Source organism: Mycosarcoma maydis, chromosome 15, assembly GCF_000328475.2.
Source record: "Mycosarcoma maydis chromosome 15, whole genome shotgun sequence".
Taxonomy (NCBI): Eukaryota; Fungi; Basidiomycota; class Ustilaginomycetes; order Ustilaginales; genus Mycosarcoma; species Mycosarcoma maydis.
This window is the reverse complement of record NC_026492.1, coordinates 309541-324543: the sequence shown is the minus strand read 5'-3', so window position 1 is coordinate 324543 and position 15003 is coordinate 309541. Positions and strand designations below refer to the sequence as shown.

The following is a 15003-nucleotide window of genomic DNA, read 5'->3' as shown; positions in this document are numbered from 1 at the left end:
AAAAAAAAAAAAAAAAAAAAAGCCAACGAAACAACCACTTTTGGCGCGCATCTGTCGGACTTGGAAAAGAGGGCGCCAGAGCCAAACAGACATGAGAAAGCAGCAGCAGCAGTAGCAGTCACCGCCACTAACAGCCAGCAGCCAGCAGCCAGCAGCGAGCCACTCACTTGTAACAGAGTTAAGGTGGGTTGGCTTCTGGATCGCCTTGGCAGCCCATAGACGCCGTCATCTAAACACACAGCGACACAACAGAGCGCCCCGCTGCGTCGCAAATATCGGCCAACACGGAAAAGATGAAAGCAAAGGCGATCACATCCAAGACAGGACACGCCTGCGACCGACCACGGGTGAGACTGAGACTGTGCCAACTGCATGCAGTACAGTAACGTACATGCGTGATTGCGATGCCAATCGTGTTTCGTGGTCATGTCGCCTTGTCATCCATCCATCCTGGAGAATTGTGGATGCATTGACAGTGGCAGTGGCCAGTTCTAACGCCGTACATGACGCCGTCTCGGCTCAGTCGATCCATCAACGACTATCGACGATCAATGGGCTGCCGACACGAAAAGCGATTCGTGATTCGAAAGGCAACAACCAACCTGCAAAACTCACGACTCGTCTGAGACAGTCACGAACAACCGAGGCCCAAATCGGCACAACCCACCTCCCAAAGCGGCATTACCAGCACATCCCAACGTGACTCTCACGTCTGTGACTCACAACTTGGGCGCGTTGAATTTCATCAACACGAACAACTCTCTTTACTCACAGTAGAGTGACTGTGTCAAAAAAAAAGCTTGCCGAGATGTACAATCCCGGACCTGATTCGAGTCCCTGTCGATCAAACGTGCGCGTCGATGCGGTTCGCCTTGTATCCCGCTTTGACTTGACGTGGCTCGTCTGTGATTTGTCGCTCTCTACCTGGTGAACCAGCTTGCTTGTTGTGCGCTTCGATACATTGAACGGCAGACATGCTCACAGACCGCCCATCTGACAGGCAAACACAAACAAACACACAACACACCTTGTCAACAACTAGACTCATCTTTAGCCTCGTCTCTCGTCTCTCGGAATCCCTGAAACCTTGAAAAGCTGAAGCCCCCCAAAATCACCAATTATAGATATATACATATAAACTATTAATCTTACGGTCAAGATCCGAGAACAGGAGGCGCGTTTCAAAGCCTCCAACCGTGCAAGGAGGTAAGGCTATTTTGCTCCCTTTCCTGCCCCGCACATACTCACTCACACTCACTCTCACGCTGGTGACGACTGGTTTTCGGTTTGTTTGCCCCGCTGGTCTGCCATAAGTGAATCAGAATCGTGTCCCGTCAAATTACTCCAATCAGCTCACCTCGTCTCCTGTCAACCACTCACGACTCAGCTCGGCGTGAGCTCTTCGCTAAGTTTAGCCCCGACCGGGTCAATCACGAATCACGAATGCCACACATGCCCCCGCCAGTCTTGAGTCTGTGGTTACAAAACAAATCGCCTCCATCCAGCTCCTTGTCTCTGCTCCTTGTCTCTTGTCTCTGCTCCTTGCGTGTGTGGCGTGTTATTCGATCCTCGCCCTTGCCCTTGCCCTTGCCCTTGCCCTTGCCCTTGCCCTTGCCATTGGCTAGCTAGTTAGCTCGCATTCACAATGGCGCAGTACGCTTACCTCGCGCGTCGCCCACTCTGTTGTGACTCCCACGTTCCTGTCCTTAGCCAACCTCGGTCTGTCTGTATCTTGCTTTGGTTCGGCGACGACAGTCACAAAATGTACAGGCCGATGTTGTCCTAGTCTATGGGTCGCAACGCCGAGTCAGCCTGCATAACCCACGACTGTCTCTACCCAACGCGTCTTAGACATACTCATGACTTGGTTGTTTTGTTTCATAGGAGCATGCCTCTGAAGGCCGAGCGCGCCGCGATTAGTCATTTTTGCTAAGCCGCCGAGGTCGTTTGTTCATCAGAGAGGCGCCCAGCTGCAGCCCCATCACGAATCTCGAAATAGTTATCGAATCTGTAGCGCTTGTATGCTTGTCTCATCGTTGCTTGGCTTACCACCACGCTGCGAGCGGTCTCACCCCCGCGCGCCTCTCCGCCCCGTCACTGCCAAGCAAGCCACGAAAGCTGAAAATTGGTGATTCGTGATTCTCCGTCTTCTCCTTGGCCTCACTCACAGACACGAGACGTGAGAGGCTCCCTACTCACCATTCGTGATTTTTTTCGTAATTTTGGAGCTTGCAGGCATACAAGTCAAGCACAGTGCCGCACACGTGACACAAACCGAGTAGTGTTAGATCAATCTAAAGTCAAAATCACGTGTACTAAGCATCTATTTACGCGTCTCGGCAACCAACGCGCGCGCAAATCGTGAATCGCGAATGTTCAACGCTGAGCCGGGCGAGCCAAAGTCACTTGACGATTCGCAGTGAGAGACACGAGAGAGAAAAGAAAAGAAAAATGAGACGCTCCATTCGTGATTCATGATGGTTGCTCGCTGATCAACCGTGAATTGTGTATCGTAAATCGTGAATCGCGGGAATCGCGAACAACAGTCACGAGTGAACAGTCACAGTCAAGCGTCGACCACAAATCACGAATCACGAATCACGAACCACGAATCACGGATGCGCAGTCAAAAATCGTCAGTTACAAAGTGTCACACAGCTCGTCGCACCATCACGCAAACAACCACGTTCGGATCTTGTGCTCTGCCACCAACAGAGACGACTGAGCAGGTGACTCTTCGCCACCGAAATCCGCTCAACATTCACAACATCATCCAAGCTCAGCCCGTCATGTGTTCGACCTACTAATCAGCTCCGAACCCCACGGACGCCCACCGTCCTCCTTTGCTGTCTGCGGTCGATCGTCTTCCAAGGGCTACATCCATGCGATCCGCGTCGTAGACATCCATGAACTCGGCTGCTGTACATTCGTCCAAACTCATCGCAGAGTTTGAAAACCAGCCGCAGCAACACTTGCTCCCACAGTACCCATCCCAGCACCCATTTGGTGCCTCCACACATGGTCCTTTTGGTGGAGCATCCGCAACCGACGACAACCGACAGCACAGTGACGACGCTTTTTCCGCACACAACGAGATGGGCAACGGTGCTGATTCCGATGCGGCGAACGCAGCGCCGAACCCACACGAGCTCGCACATCACTCTGCACCTGGTCCGTCCGCTAGCCACCAACCTCGCGCACTCACGCAGTACGACTATCCAGGAGGATGGGGTGCACAGACCTTTAACGGTCTCGGTGGGCTCACCCAGGACAGCGCATCTCGCGTCGCCACTCTACAGGCCAAGCTCAACCAGAGGCTCGGTCCCGAATACCTCTCACAACGACCCGGTCCAGGTGGCGGCAAAAAGTTGACCTACATCGAGGGTTGGAAGCTCGTCGACCTGGCCAACGAAGTCTTTGGCTTCAATGGCTGGTCCACCACCATTGTACGTCTGGATGTCGACTTTCTCGATGGCTCGCCCGACGGTACTCGCTTCAATGCTGGCGTCAGCTGCGTCGTGCGAGTCACTCTGCGTGACGGTGCTTTCCACGAGGACATCGGCTACGGCAGCGCCGAAAATGCTAGGCAGAAGCATGCTGCACTCGAAAAGGGAAAGAAGGAGGCCGTCACCGACGCCACAAAACGAGCGCTCAAAAACTTTGGCAAGCTGCTCGGCAACTGCACCTACGATCATCAGTACTCGGCCAATGCGCTCAAGGTGAGCAATCCAACGCCCAAATTCGATGCTTCCGAGCTCCATCGCAGGCCAGAACTACGACATCCTCAACCATCCGCCCCGACGCCGCCGCCGCCGCCAAAATCAGCGCCCGTACAGCTACAACCAGCACAAGCCCAGCCGCCTCGGCCGCCACTTGCCCCGACCAAGCCAACAGACGCTCCAGCACCGCAGCAAGCTAGCTCCAGTTCAGTACAACCTGCGCTCACCGCTCCCGATCCATCGGCAAGCACCGTCAGACCGCCGGCACCACCTTTGCAAAGTGTCGGAGCGCCGCAACTTGCTGCGGCAACCACCACGCCATTTGCATCCAGCTCGACCACCGCACCTTTGATCGTCAGTCACAATGCTGCTTCGAAACCAGACAAGCAGAATACCAACCATGCATTCAAGGATGAGGTGGCAGAACGCCAACAGAGATCCATGCTCGCTCGACAAGCCTATCTGCAACGTCAGCAGGCCGAAGCACGCAAAATCCACACGCACGCGCCCGCGCCAGAATCGCACCAGATTGTCACGGTCGCTATTGGAGCACAGAATGCGGGAGCCGCAGCCGCAGCCGCAGCCGCAGCAGGCCAAGTCGAGTTTGGATCTGATTCCTTTGACGACAGCTTCAACGAAGTGCTCGCCGACTACGACGAGACGTCGATGGGCGATGCCGAAGCGGCCTCGCGAGCGCTCGAGATGGAGATTGATGAAGCGCATCGCCAGCTCTCTCCTGCCGAGCATGAGGATCTGGACGATACCAGCAGTGTTTTGCATTCCAACTACAACGCTGCTGATGATAGTGGAGTCGCGTTGTCCGACAGCTCCAACGCTGTGCAGGTTAAGCAGGAAAAGGTGAAAGCAATCGAGATGCGACGCTCAGCGAGCCCGGTCAAGCAAGTCAAGATGGAAGCGGCCAAAGCGCCACGTCGAGCCGGAAGCGTGGGTCGATTCGTCTCGCCGCCGCCGCTTCCTCGTCCGGCTTTCAAGACAAGTGCAAGCCTAGCTCCAGGCTCAGCAGGCTACGTGAGCGGCAACAACGTGATGCGCAACGGTACCACTTCTTTGTCAGCTGCCTCCATGGGGGTTGGTGCATCGCGCAACGCGGGCGCACTGCCTTGTCGGCGCATGCACTCTACCACGCTCCAAGGCATGGGCGGTGTCGAGGGTGGAGCGGCCAACACTACAGCAGCACGACAGCCTACGCGCGAGCCTGTCGACGATGCTCGTGTAGCAGATGACACGCTGCGTGGAGTCAAGAGGTCCAGCGAAGCTGTCGATTTCGAGACAAGCGTTTCGACCAGATCGGCAATGGCACCAACTTCAGCTGCCAACGCCTTTCGTCGCCTGTAAACTGCCAAGAGCGCTTTTTAGAAGTATACATTGTAATGTTAGTGTCAGAAAGCAGATGCCTCAGAACCAAGCACAGTGCTGACCTCTTGCATTGGGAGCATGTGTAGCACGTGTAGCAACAAGGATTGAGACTATGACAACTTAGTCGTGACTCACGACTTACGTCTTGATCTTGCACGTTGAAGCGGAGATATTTGTGATTTGTGAGTTGCAGAGCATGTGCCGAATCACGAATCATGAAATCACGAATGCAGAAGCGCGATTATGCGACTTGACACGACGAGCCGAATGGCGATGGCTGTGTCAATCCTGGGTTACTCGCCATTTGATTTCTCTCGGCTCGTACACTCATCGAGAGTCGCGGGGTGTGGCGATGGGTGTGTGGCGTGGAGTTGACAGCAGCGCCGATCACAGATCACGGATCACGGATCATGATTGATTGTGCTTGCGTCGAGTCAGAGACACGACTTGATGGGTAAGTATTACCTAATTCGTCAAGCACGCGTGCGTCAAAGCGAGGCATCCATCGCACGGAACAGAGCGGCATCTGCGACTCGCAAGCTGGTCGAGCGGTGCGATTTGCGAAAACAGTCGTAATTCACGATTCACGATTCACGATTCACGATTCACGATTCACGGTTCACGACTGCAGCGAATAAGAAGAGAGTCTAATCAACCGCAAATCCAAAAACCAACAACCAACAACCGAAAACCGAAAACCAAAACCCAACGAATCACAAATTGGCAAACAAAAGAATCACAAATGAATCACGAATGAATTCACGATTCTAGCTGAATCTCGCACATCGCAAGATACAGCCAAGCTAGTCACGAGTCTTGGATGTTTCGATTGGATTGGATCGGATGGATTATCACCACGGTGATTATGGAAGTGCGATCTGTAATCGGAGCGTGGGGATCGTTGGTACGCGAACAGCGGACAGTTCGTGATTCACTTGGCCTTGTCTTGTTGCTCAAGCACGAAGAACCCGAAAATATTCATCACCGAATCGCAACATTCGTGATTGACGATTCGCGATTGTGCCTGAACCCAACCAGCCAGTCCGGCGAGTCTTGCCCTTTTCCCTTGCGCTTCGTTGCTTCCTTTGCGCTCGTCCTGGTATCGAGCTTGTCAAACACACCTTCTCTGGTGCCCCACCTTATCCTAGCCTCACGACAGCAAGTAGCAAGCAGCAGGCAGCAGGCAGCAGGCAGCAAGCATCGCGCATCTTCCCGCTTCCCAAGATGACTACATCCCAACCGAAACCATTGCCGTTCTACGCGCAGTTCACCGCGGGTGCAATCGCAGGTGTTACTGAGCTGCTCTGCCTGTACCCGCTGGATGTGGTCAAGACTCGTATGCAGTTGCAAGGCAAGGCGGTGGCCGGATCCGCGCCGGGTGAACACTACAATGGCATGGTGGACGCTTTCCGAAAGATCATTGCCAGCGAAGGGTAAGTGTGGTTCTGCGTATACAACGACGGCGTGGATAGATGTACTGATCAGGTTGGTGTTTGTGGATTTGCATGTGACGCGGTTCTGGTTGGTTTGGATTGGCGTTGATCAGTGCTGGTCGATTGTACCGTGGCTTGGTGCCGCCTCTGATGCTTGAAGCACCCAAGCGAGCAGTCAAGTTTGCAGCCAACGATTTTTGGGGCAAGACCTACCGCTCGCTCACCGGCCAAGACAAGATGACACAGTCGCTCTCGGTGCTCACCGGGTGTTCGGCTGGTGCCACGGAATCGATTGTGGTTGTTCCGTTTGAATTGGTCAAGATCCGACTGCAGGACAAGGCACAGGCACACCTCTACACGGGTCCTATGGACGTGGTTTCCAAGATCGTCAAAGCCGATGGGCTTTTGGGTTTGTACGCCGGCCTCGAGTCGACCTTCTGGCGACACGTGTTGTGGAACGGAGGATACTTTTCCGTCATCTTTGCGCTGCGTGCACAGATGCCCAAGGCCGAATCCAAGCCACAGCAACTGCGCAACGACTTTATCTGTGGTGCCGTCGGTGGTGCTGTAGGAACCGTGTTCAATACGCCTGCCGATGTGGTCAAGAGTCGAATCCAAAACACGCCCAACATCAAGGGCGTTCCGAGAAAGTACAACTGGACGTTTCCCAGCATCGCGCTCATCGCCAAGGAGGAGGGTTTCGGTGCGCTCTACAAGGGCTTCACTCCCAAGGTGCTCAGGTTGGCCCCAGGAGGTGGTGTGCTCCTCTTGGTCGTCGAGGTGGTCTTGAGCCAGTTCAGAACTGCCTTGGGTCCTCCGTACATCTGATCGCAAACCCATCTACATGTGCCACCGTGTACAACAGACAAAATCAATCAGCCAACAACATCGCGCACTTTGTTGCGTCCATGCTGATGGCCTCTTGCGTGTAACTTACACCATCTTCACAACTGCCATGCTGTATCAATCTAGACGCGTTTTTGGTTGGCTTGGGCAGCGCACAGTCTCTGAAAAGTATCACGCTAGCGACAAGTGAAAGAAACCGCACAACGCACCACATTGCGAGCGTATGAAAGCACACTGAAAACGTACATGCGAGCACGAGTGCAATACTTTCTTTGATTTGGAGAAACCGAAACCGCGAGATACAACACGACAACACGGATGCGAGACACGGCAAACCAACGAGGCTGCAATGGAAACGACGATACGAACACGATACGATAAAATGGACGCGAGAGAAACAGAGACCGAAGTGGCAATGGTCAAGTAGGCCGCCGAGATAGATTGGGTATGCAGAGATGGATTTACTTTGATTTTTGGGGCGATCGAATAGAGATGGGTTTAGAGTTCCATAGTGAATGCAGTGGCATCTTCCTGCTCGTCGTCGCTGTCGACGGGATCGGCGTGTTTAGTCGTGTTGGCATTGGACGCAGGTGGCTGGTGTTCGAACCGCTCTGATGCCGACTTGCGAGTGCGAGAGATCGCAGCAGGCACGTCGAATTTGGGCGGCGAGCGTGAGAGTGGGCTCGAAGCCAGATTCAGCAGCTCATCGCGCGAGTACGAGATTCGAGGCGTTCCACCAGGCGTTGTGCCATACACCGAGCATGTTGCGTTGGCAGACGTGGTGCAAGACGAAGCAGGCGTACTGATCGCAATCGTAGACGACATGGTTCTTCGGCAGCGTCGAGGTTGAGTTGGATACAGCGAGAGAAAGCGCGCGAGTGCGAAGCGAGCCAGACGACGACGAGCAGGATACAGTGAGTGGAGCCAGTGGAGCCAGTGGAGCCAGTGGAGCCAGTGGAGCCAGTGGAGCCAGTGGAGCCAGTGGAGCCAGACCGGACGATACGCAGAGAGCCAGCAAGAGAACGCGATCAAGTTACGAGATGACCAAGAGAGATTAGGCGTGGGAGTGCAAGAGACGGGCGCATGTACCTCAAGCATGGCACGCTTATATATCTCGAGCAACCGGCTTGCAACACGTCAACGTCTCAGCACAAGCCTCTCCACGCAGGGTCCAACCAACGAACAACGACCAATGACCAACGACCAACGACAGACGCTAAACACGCATTCATGATTTTTAGAGCGCACAGCAAGGATAACATCATGCGATGCGACTCTGACGTGGAAGCCGACGGTGGAGGCGCGCCGCATTGGAAATTTCTGCAGATGGTCCGTTCACATGTGCTCACGCCGTATTCGTGATTGCGCTGAGCCAGCTGTCGAGGCGAAGCTAACAGCGAAACTAACTGTCTGCGGTGCGTGGTCGACGGTTGTGACTCGCGACTCACCACTGCCACAGCCTCAGTCACGAGTGTGGGTGTTTTTGGTGATTGTGATTGTTGTTGTGTTATCTTTAGCAGAGATGACGCCTTGAAGCGTCAGTCAATTCACGGTTTCACCAAGTTAACTTAGTTTGAATTTCCACGTCATGTGAGGCGTGCTTGACAAAACCGATGCAATTTCCACCCCGCATGAACCCTTGTGTGCGACTATCTACTGAATTTGTCTTATCTTTCCAACAGCGCACAGAGCGTCCCGTGATCACACGTCGCACGCAATCACGAGTCGTGAATCGTAGTCAAACCGCTGTCTCTGCTATCACGACTTGCTAGCCGAACACCGAGCACCGAGACGTATACGATGGATCCAATCACGAAACGCAACTCGATCTGCGTTTGTGCCACCCGACGTCTATCGCAATCAGTTGGACGCTTGGCTGCGCCGGTTTCGCTCGGTTCACCGCGCTTTTCATGCGGTTGCCTCTGTCCGCATGAGAGCACTGACAGATGGCGAAAGAGCTCGTCATGCTCGCTCGTGTCTCGCCAAGTGACAGCCGATCTCGATAAGCCATGTTACGCACCCTGACCTTTCTCGTCCTTCTCATCTTATCTAGCGGCGCCGCGCAATTGCCCGAGACGCCCTCAAGTCCGTGCGTAGAGTTACTCACTGCACGGCTGAATGCTCGTCCACACAATCTGAGCTTTCGCTCGCTGCTCGCTGCTCGCTGCTCGCTTCCCGCTCTGGCTTGCTCCCGTCATGATCCGATTGGCATTCAGATTGTGGCCCACATCTACCGACTGTCAGCGAGCGCTATCTAGTCCTGCATCATACCCTCGTCTTTGGCTTCGTCGTTGCTGCCGAGCACTTGGCTTCTGGGGAGCGGCAACTCCTCGTACGCCTGCGTAAACGGCTCCGACCATTTCGGATACACCCTCTTGTACAGATTCATCAGCACAGTATCCATCTGAGAGATGGGTCCGTCAAAGTGCGCCTTGAAGTAGCCGTGCGTACCTAGACTCTCAGTGATGTGGCCGGTGCGACCCAGCTTGGTATGCAGCGTGATCGGTTTGAACCAGTACACGTCCTCCGGGTTGAAGAACATGAATCGGATCGTCGCCGTCTTCTTGTGCACCTTGAACGGATGTCCGCTCAGCAAGATTCGCTTGGCATTGATACGTGTCGGACCGGCATCCAGCAGGTTGCCGAACCCGACAAGGTGGGGCATTTGAGCCGCAGACACCCCGCGCTGGTCATAGCCCGATTCACCGTCAAGCCTGCGCTCGCGCAACAGCACCGCAGGCGCCGTAGAGCCGCCAAATGTGATCGGTGCGTATACGGTAGCCACCGACGCCGAAACTCCCTGACGCAAATATCGCTCAAACTTGTGCACGTTGTTGACGCCCTTGCCCCCTCCACGACTGTGCTGGCTAAAGATCGGCTTGACACGGAATCGTCTCGGACCCAAACACAGCACCAGCGCATCCTTGGATCGTACCGGCGCTTCGTACTCGGTGTTGCGGGTAACGGTAAAGTTGAGTACCGATTTCTTGTGTTCGTGCCTCAACAGTCCAAACAGCACAAACGGCACCGCACAATCCACCGTCGCCAGCTCGTCAACGTTGCAGGCTCGAGCACGAATCGCCGCTGCTCGAGGCACGTCTTTGATCCATACCGTGACGCGGAATCCTGGCTGAACGCCGTCTAGCAGCGCGGCGCCTTCCACACGCCGACGTGTCTTGTGGAAGTCTTCGAACTGGAAGATGCGCGCATAGTCGCGTGGCAGATCCTCGTACGGATCCCACGGCGAAGTGCGGAACGATTTGAGACCTCGGTAGCGTGCGAATCGCGTGCGTGCAGCAATCTCGAGTGGCGTGTCAACTTCGTCCGGGAACTCGGCGTCATCACGCTCTTCGCGTTGGCGCTTGCGTTGTTCTTGATATGCGAGATACTCGGCTTCAGCCTGCGCGTCATCGACATCGTCAAATGCCATCTCGGACGCCGCTTCGCTCGCCTGAGCATGCTGGTTCTGCTGTGCAATCGCCGCGGCCTTCATGCGCTCGTAATCGTCGATCGCCTCGTTGACCTCCATGTCGCCTTGTTCGATGCATTCGTCGTCATCGTCGGTCATCAAGGAATCCTCATCATTGTCGTGTTCATCCTCATCCTCATCGTCGTCCTCTTGGTCAGATTCGATGATCCAGGCAGCACGGTACTTGGCATTGTCCTTGGCGTTGCCGCTACCCTTGATAATCGTCTTGGGCGTCGTTCCTGGTAGAGCCGGTGGAGGAGGCATCTCACCATCGGCACGTTGCTGAGCGAAGCGCTCGGCTGCCTGCATCTCTTCCTCTGTAGGCCATGTCTGCTCGTTGCCCATATCGTCCGGCTCGTTTTCTGACACGAGATCATCGGCAAACTCGTCATCGCGCGACTGAAGCACGTCGCCGGGTGTCAGAGGTGCGTCTTGAGTCGCCTCGGCATCCACCATGGCAGTGTCCTGGACATCCGTGGACGCAGTAGTAGCACTAGCCTTGGATCGCTTGGTTCGTGCATTGGGCGGAGGTGCATACGTGATGCGATCAATCTCAAAGTCGCCAAAATCGGGTAGGTGGATAAGTCGGTCGGCTGACATGGGCGCACCTCGGATCCAGCCTTGCACTTTGAGCATGCCACGCTGCGCATCTTGCGAGGAGCCGTTTGCGTCGCCTGCGTCTGCATTGCCGTTGTCGTGAGCCTGGAGGGTAGGCTCCCATTCGGCGCCTTCGGTCACCATCCATGCACGAAAATCTCTCCATGCGACACGCTTTGGCGTAGCTGTGGCAAGGGTACGAAGCAGAGCACCTCGCTCAGCTCGATCGTCGAGCGCATGCACCTTGTCCACGTCCGGTGAAAAGTATTTGGCAAAGCTGAGAAGCGACTTGCGCACCTCGTTGGCCGCTTTGAGCGCGGCACCTGGTTTCTTGCTACCACCAACTCCGGTGGCACCGTCCGGCTGCAGGGTAGGGACAGCGACGACAACGGTGGGCAGGCCTTGTGCTTGAAGCGTTCGAAGGCAAAGCTCTCCCCATGAGCCCGGATCGATGGCGGTGGTTGCTGAGAGGACAAGGAGCACAAAGTCGGCACACTTGCAGGCGTCCAGGATGGGATAAAGGGCGCCGTACGGAAGCGGAAGGAACTGAATCGTCTGTCGGAACCGTGTCGCCTCGAGCTCACAGTATGGCAGGCTCTGTGCAAGAGCCTCTTGAACACTACGTCCAGCAACAGGCTGAACGCCTCCTTGAATGCCTTCTTCCTGAATCCTCCTCACTGCTTCCCACGGGTCGCCGTCCTCTGCGAGATCGACAACAGCACAAATTCGAGGTGCACCTGCGCCTGCACCTGCCAACCCTTTGGACAGACCATCTTTGCCTTCTCTCGAGGAAGAGGACGAGGCAGAAAATACACGGTTCGACTGAATCAGAGCATTACGCTTCCAACGCTGTGCTTGCTTGGCGTGGTTTCTGCGATGCTGACGCGAGCCAGCCTCGTTACCTGAGGCCGAGAGTGGCGATGCTTTATGTGAGTTGAGACGAGACGTGTTGGAGACGTCGCTGGCCGAACGACCTTTTGACGCTTCGCGGAGTGTAGTCTTTGTCGCGTGCTTCGACTTGAAGGCTTTGTTCGACTGCCTCAGTGACGAGGCGCGGTGGTGGTGTGGCATGTCGAAACAGAGAAGCCGGTGTCGGTCAACAGCAGCTCTTTGTCGATCAAAGTGAGCACACGCTTCGGATGTAGTCTATCTGGCGTTTAGTAGGAGTCGGTTCATGTGACTGTGACGAGTATATCGTCGTCGTCTTAGTGGTGGTGGTGATGGTGCTCGGACAAGATCATGTCCTCTAGGACGAGCCAGTCTAGTTGCAACAGCTCAGGGTCTTTCGAACAATTTTTTTTCCACTTTTGCGGTCACAAGTTGGCCACTCACCTCACGGACTCGTGCGTGGGTTTGGCACAAGACAAAAACTTTTGGAAGAAAAAAAAAACCCCTCCTCCGTGCTCTGGTCCAAAGAGTCAACGTTAGTCTTAATTTTGAAATCCACGTCGGCTCCACTTGAACTCCGTGTTCCGATTCACGCTTGGCAACGTGTAGGATGGTTGCAGCCTTGAGCATTTGGCATCCATTTCCGCTGAGTACGCTGCCCGACATGGTTACGTTGGACATGCAAGCATGACTGGCTTGTTTGTCGCGACTGCACACGTCGAGCAAACCGATCAGTGCTCACAGCTAAAACGCGATGGTCCAGATGAGGTACAACAACCAGTGTCGCTCCTTGGTCAGTCTCGAACAAGCATTTGATGCGCACTCAGTCACAAAACAGCACACACGCCAGACTGATGCGTGATCCAGTGTTCTCGCCATCGTGGAATCATAGACTTGGTTTTCGACTACAGTTCAAAAGCAGTTGGATCAATCTCTGCGTAGATTGCACATTATGTCCTCTAGGATACATGAGCTCGACAAGACTGCGCAAACGATGCGCAAGACACAGAACAGCCAAGTGCGAAGCGCGAGTTAGCCGTCAACAGTCGAGGCCGCAGCTCTTGGTATCATCTGTTTGCATTTTATTTCATTCTGCATCGCATGATCAGAATGCGGCATGGCTGGGCGTACGTGTGCCTGTCGGTGTAGGTGGCTGACTTGGATATGGGCTCGGCGTGGGTGGTGGCGCAAAAAATCGGAACCTGAGTCGGTGCAGGATAGGCAGCTTTGGGAATAGCACAAACAGTAGAGCCGAAAAGTTGAGACCGAACAGCAACGGATTGTATCTCGTGTAATGCGTCGAGACGAGGAAAAGGCCGATGGGCACCGATGTCAACCACTTTTTCGCTGGCGTGTATTGAGCTCCTTCGTCGATCTGTTCCCATAGCGTGAGTTGGTCGTAAGCACCTGCGTTGGATTCGAACGGCGTTCCAGTGACGTAGTGGAACATGATGTACGATAGTGTCATGTAGCCCAGGTTAACAAGCGTCCACGAAGTGTCTTGCTGCATGGCAGGAATCACATCCAGCAGGATCTTGGCGACAATGATAAGAACCACATGGATGACCCAGGCTCCCTTGTAATTGACCCAATCCGCGTTGGCGTTGAAGCCTGCGGATTGGTCGAGCATCTCTTCGTGCGTCTCTTCGACGCGTGTCACCGACACCAGAGACGACGAGCGTGCACGCCCGTGAGTCGGACGCAGGACCGGCGGTGGTGCGACGCCTGTGGAGGCACCGCTTGCAAATGCAGTACCCGGTGGACTGATGTGAAGAGACGGCGGTCCGCCGTCTTGCTCAGTGGACGCCATTGCGACAATTGAACGAGTGTCGTCGGTCCAAGACTAGGGCGCAGATGCAATATGCGCAGTACTTGGCCTTTGTAAGCTGAAAGCACAAGCGCAATGAGCCGTCCTGGATGGGTCGTCGTGGCTATGTGCGAGCGACGTGCTGAAGGACAACGTGTGGTATCTCGAGCTGCCGCCGGAAAGCTTGCCGATGATGAGAGGAGAAGGAATGAGATAAATCACCAGTAGAGATGACAGGATGTCAGCGAACGGGCCGAATCGCGACTCTGCGCGGAACAATTTCGCACACCGCAGACAAGCGTGCCTTATCAACCAGCGTTCCAAATCGGTTCTGTTTTGCCCCGATCAGTGCCGATCTCAGCACTCGCAAACACCCATAAACTCAACCACAGTCACCGAGTCAAGAGTTCCCGCCCTCGGTGCCATGACGCGGCTAATTGGCATAAGTTAAGTTATCCTCGCTCCGTTAAATTATCAATTCACGATTTAGTTGTCTTAAAAAGTAAGAACAAGCCTGAAGAACGCCTCGTGCCTTGTCAGACATGCCAATCGTGAATCAATGCCGTGCCCACTGCCGTTCCCTCTCAACCAAGACCCAAGGCCAACATCAACGGAATGCTAGAACAGAGTCAATTGGCAAGTATCCCGTTCCCCACGTGTCCGTGTCCGTGGTTCTGTGTCTACAAGTGAGGATTGCTTGCTGAGCCCGCTCTAACAACATGATCAACGCCGCGCCAAAATCACATCGTGAATCGTGAATCGTGAATCGTGAATCGTGAATCGTGAATCGTGAATGGTGAATGGAAACGTAGAAATGTGAATCGTGAATCACGAATGTGATTCAGTCTGGTACAACACATCAGAGAC

At 54.6% G+C, this 15003-nt stretch overlaps 6 protein-coding genes across 6 annotated transcripts; 2 read left to right on the top strand and 4 right to left on the bottom strand.

Annotated features, from left to right (window-relative positions):
* Positions 1-1430: 1430 nt before the first annotated feature.
* Positions 1431-1924, bottom strand: UMAG_04990 (uncharacterized protein; the record flags this gene model as incomplete). Its single annotated transcript, XM_011392991.1, has 3 exons — positions 1431-1625; positions 1664-1782; positions 1858-1924. The coding sequence occupies 3 exons, from the start codon at positions 1922-1924 to the stop codon at positions 1431-1433; spliced, it is 381 nt and encodes a 126-aa protein (XP_011391293.1).
* Positions 1925-2906: 982 nt separating this feature from the next.
* On the top strand, positions 2907-5075 carry UMAG_04989 (uncharacterized protein; the record flags this gene model as incomplete). Its single annotated transcript, XM_011392990.1, has 1 exon — positions 2907-5075. One exon carries the CDS (start codon positions 2907-2909, stop codon positions 5073-5075), a length of 2169 nt encoding a protein of 722 aa, XP_011391292.1.
* Positions 5076-6320: 1245 nt separating this feature from the next.
* Positions 6321-7357, top strand: UMAG_04988 (putativedicarboxylic acid transmembrane transporter; the record flags this gene model as incomplete). The annotated part of the gene is made up of 2 exons (XM_011392989.1): positions 6321-6529; positions 6643-7357. The coding sequence occupies 2 exons, from the start codon at positions 6321-6323 to the stop codon at positions 7355-7357; spliced, it is 924 nt and encodes a 307-aa protein (XP_011391291.1).
* A 516-nt stretch (positions 7358-7873) lies between these two features.
* On the bottom strand, positions 7874-8200 carry UMAG_04987 (uncharacterized protein; the record flags this gene model as incomplete). Its single annotated transcript, XM_011392988.1, has 1 exon — positions 7874-8200. One exon carries the CDS (start codon positions 8198-8200, stop codon positions 7874-7876), a length of 327 nt encoding a protein of 108 aa, XP_011391290.1.
* A 1429-nt stretch (positions 8201-9629) lies between these two features.
* Positions 9630-12512, bottom strand: UMAG_12013 (uncharacterized protein; the record flags this gene model as incomplete). The annotated part of the gene is made up of 1 exon (XM_011393088.1): positions 9630-12512. The coding sequence occupies one exon, from the start codon at positions 12510-12512 to the stop codon at positions 9630-9632; it is 2883 nt and encodes a 960-aa protein (XP_011391390.1).
* A 922-nt stretch (positions 12513-13434) lies between these two features.
* On the bottom strand, positions 13435-14139 carry UMAG_04985 (putative unfolded protein response protein; the record flags this gene model as incomplete). Its single annotated transcript, XM_011392987.1, has 1 exon — positions 13435-14139. The coding sequence occupies one exon, from the start codon at positions 14137-14139 to the stop codon at positions 13435-13437; it is 705 nt and encodes a 234-aa protein (XP_011391289.1).
* Between the last annotated feature and the right edge of the window lie 864 nt (positions 14140-15003).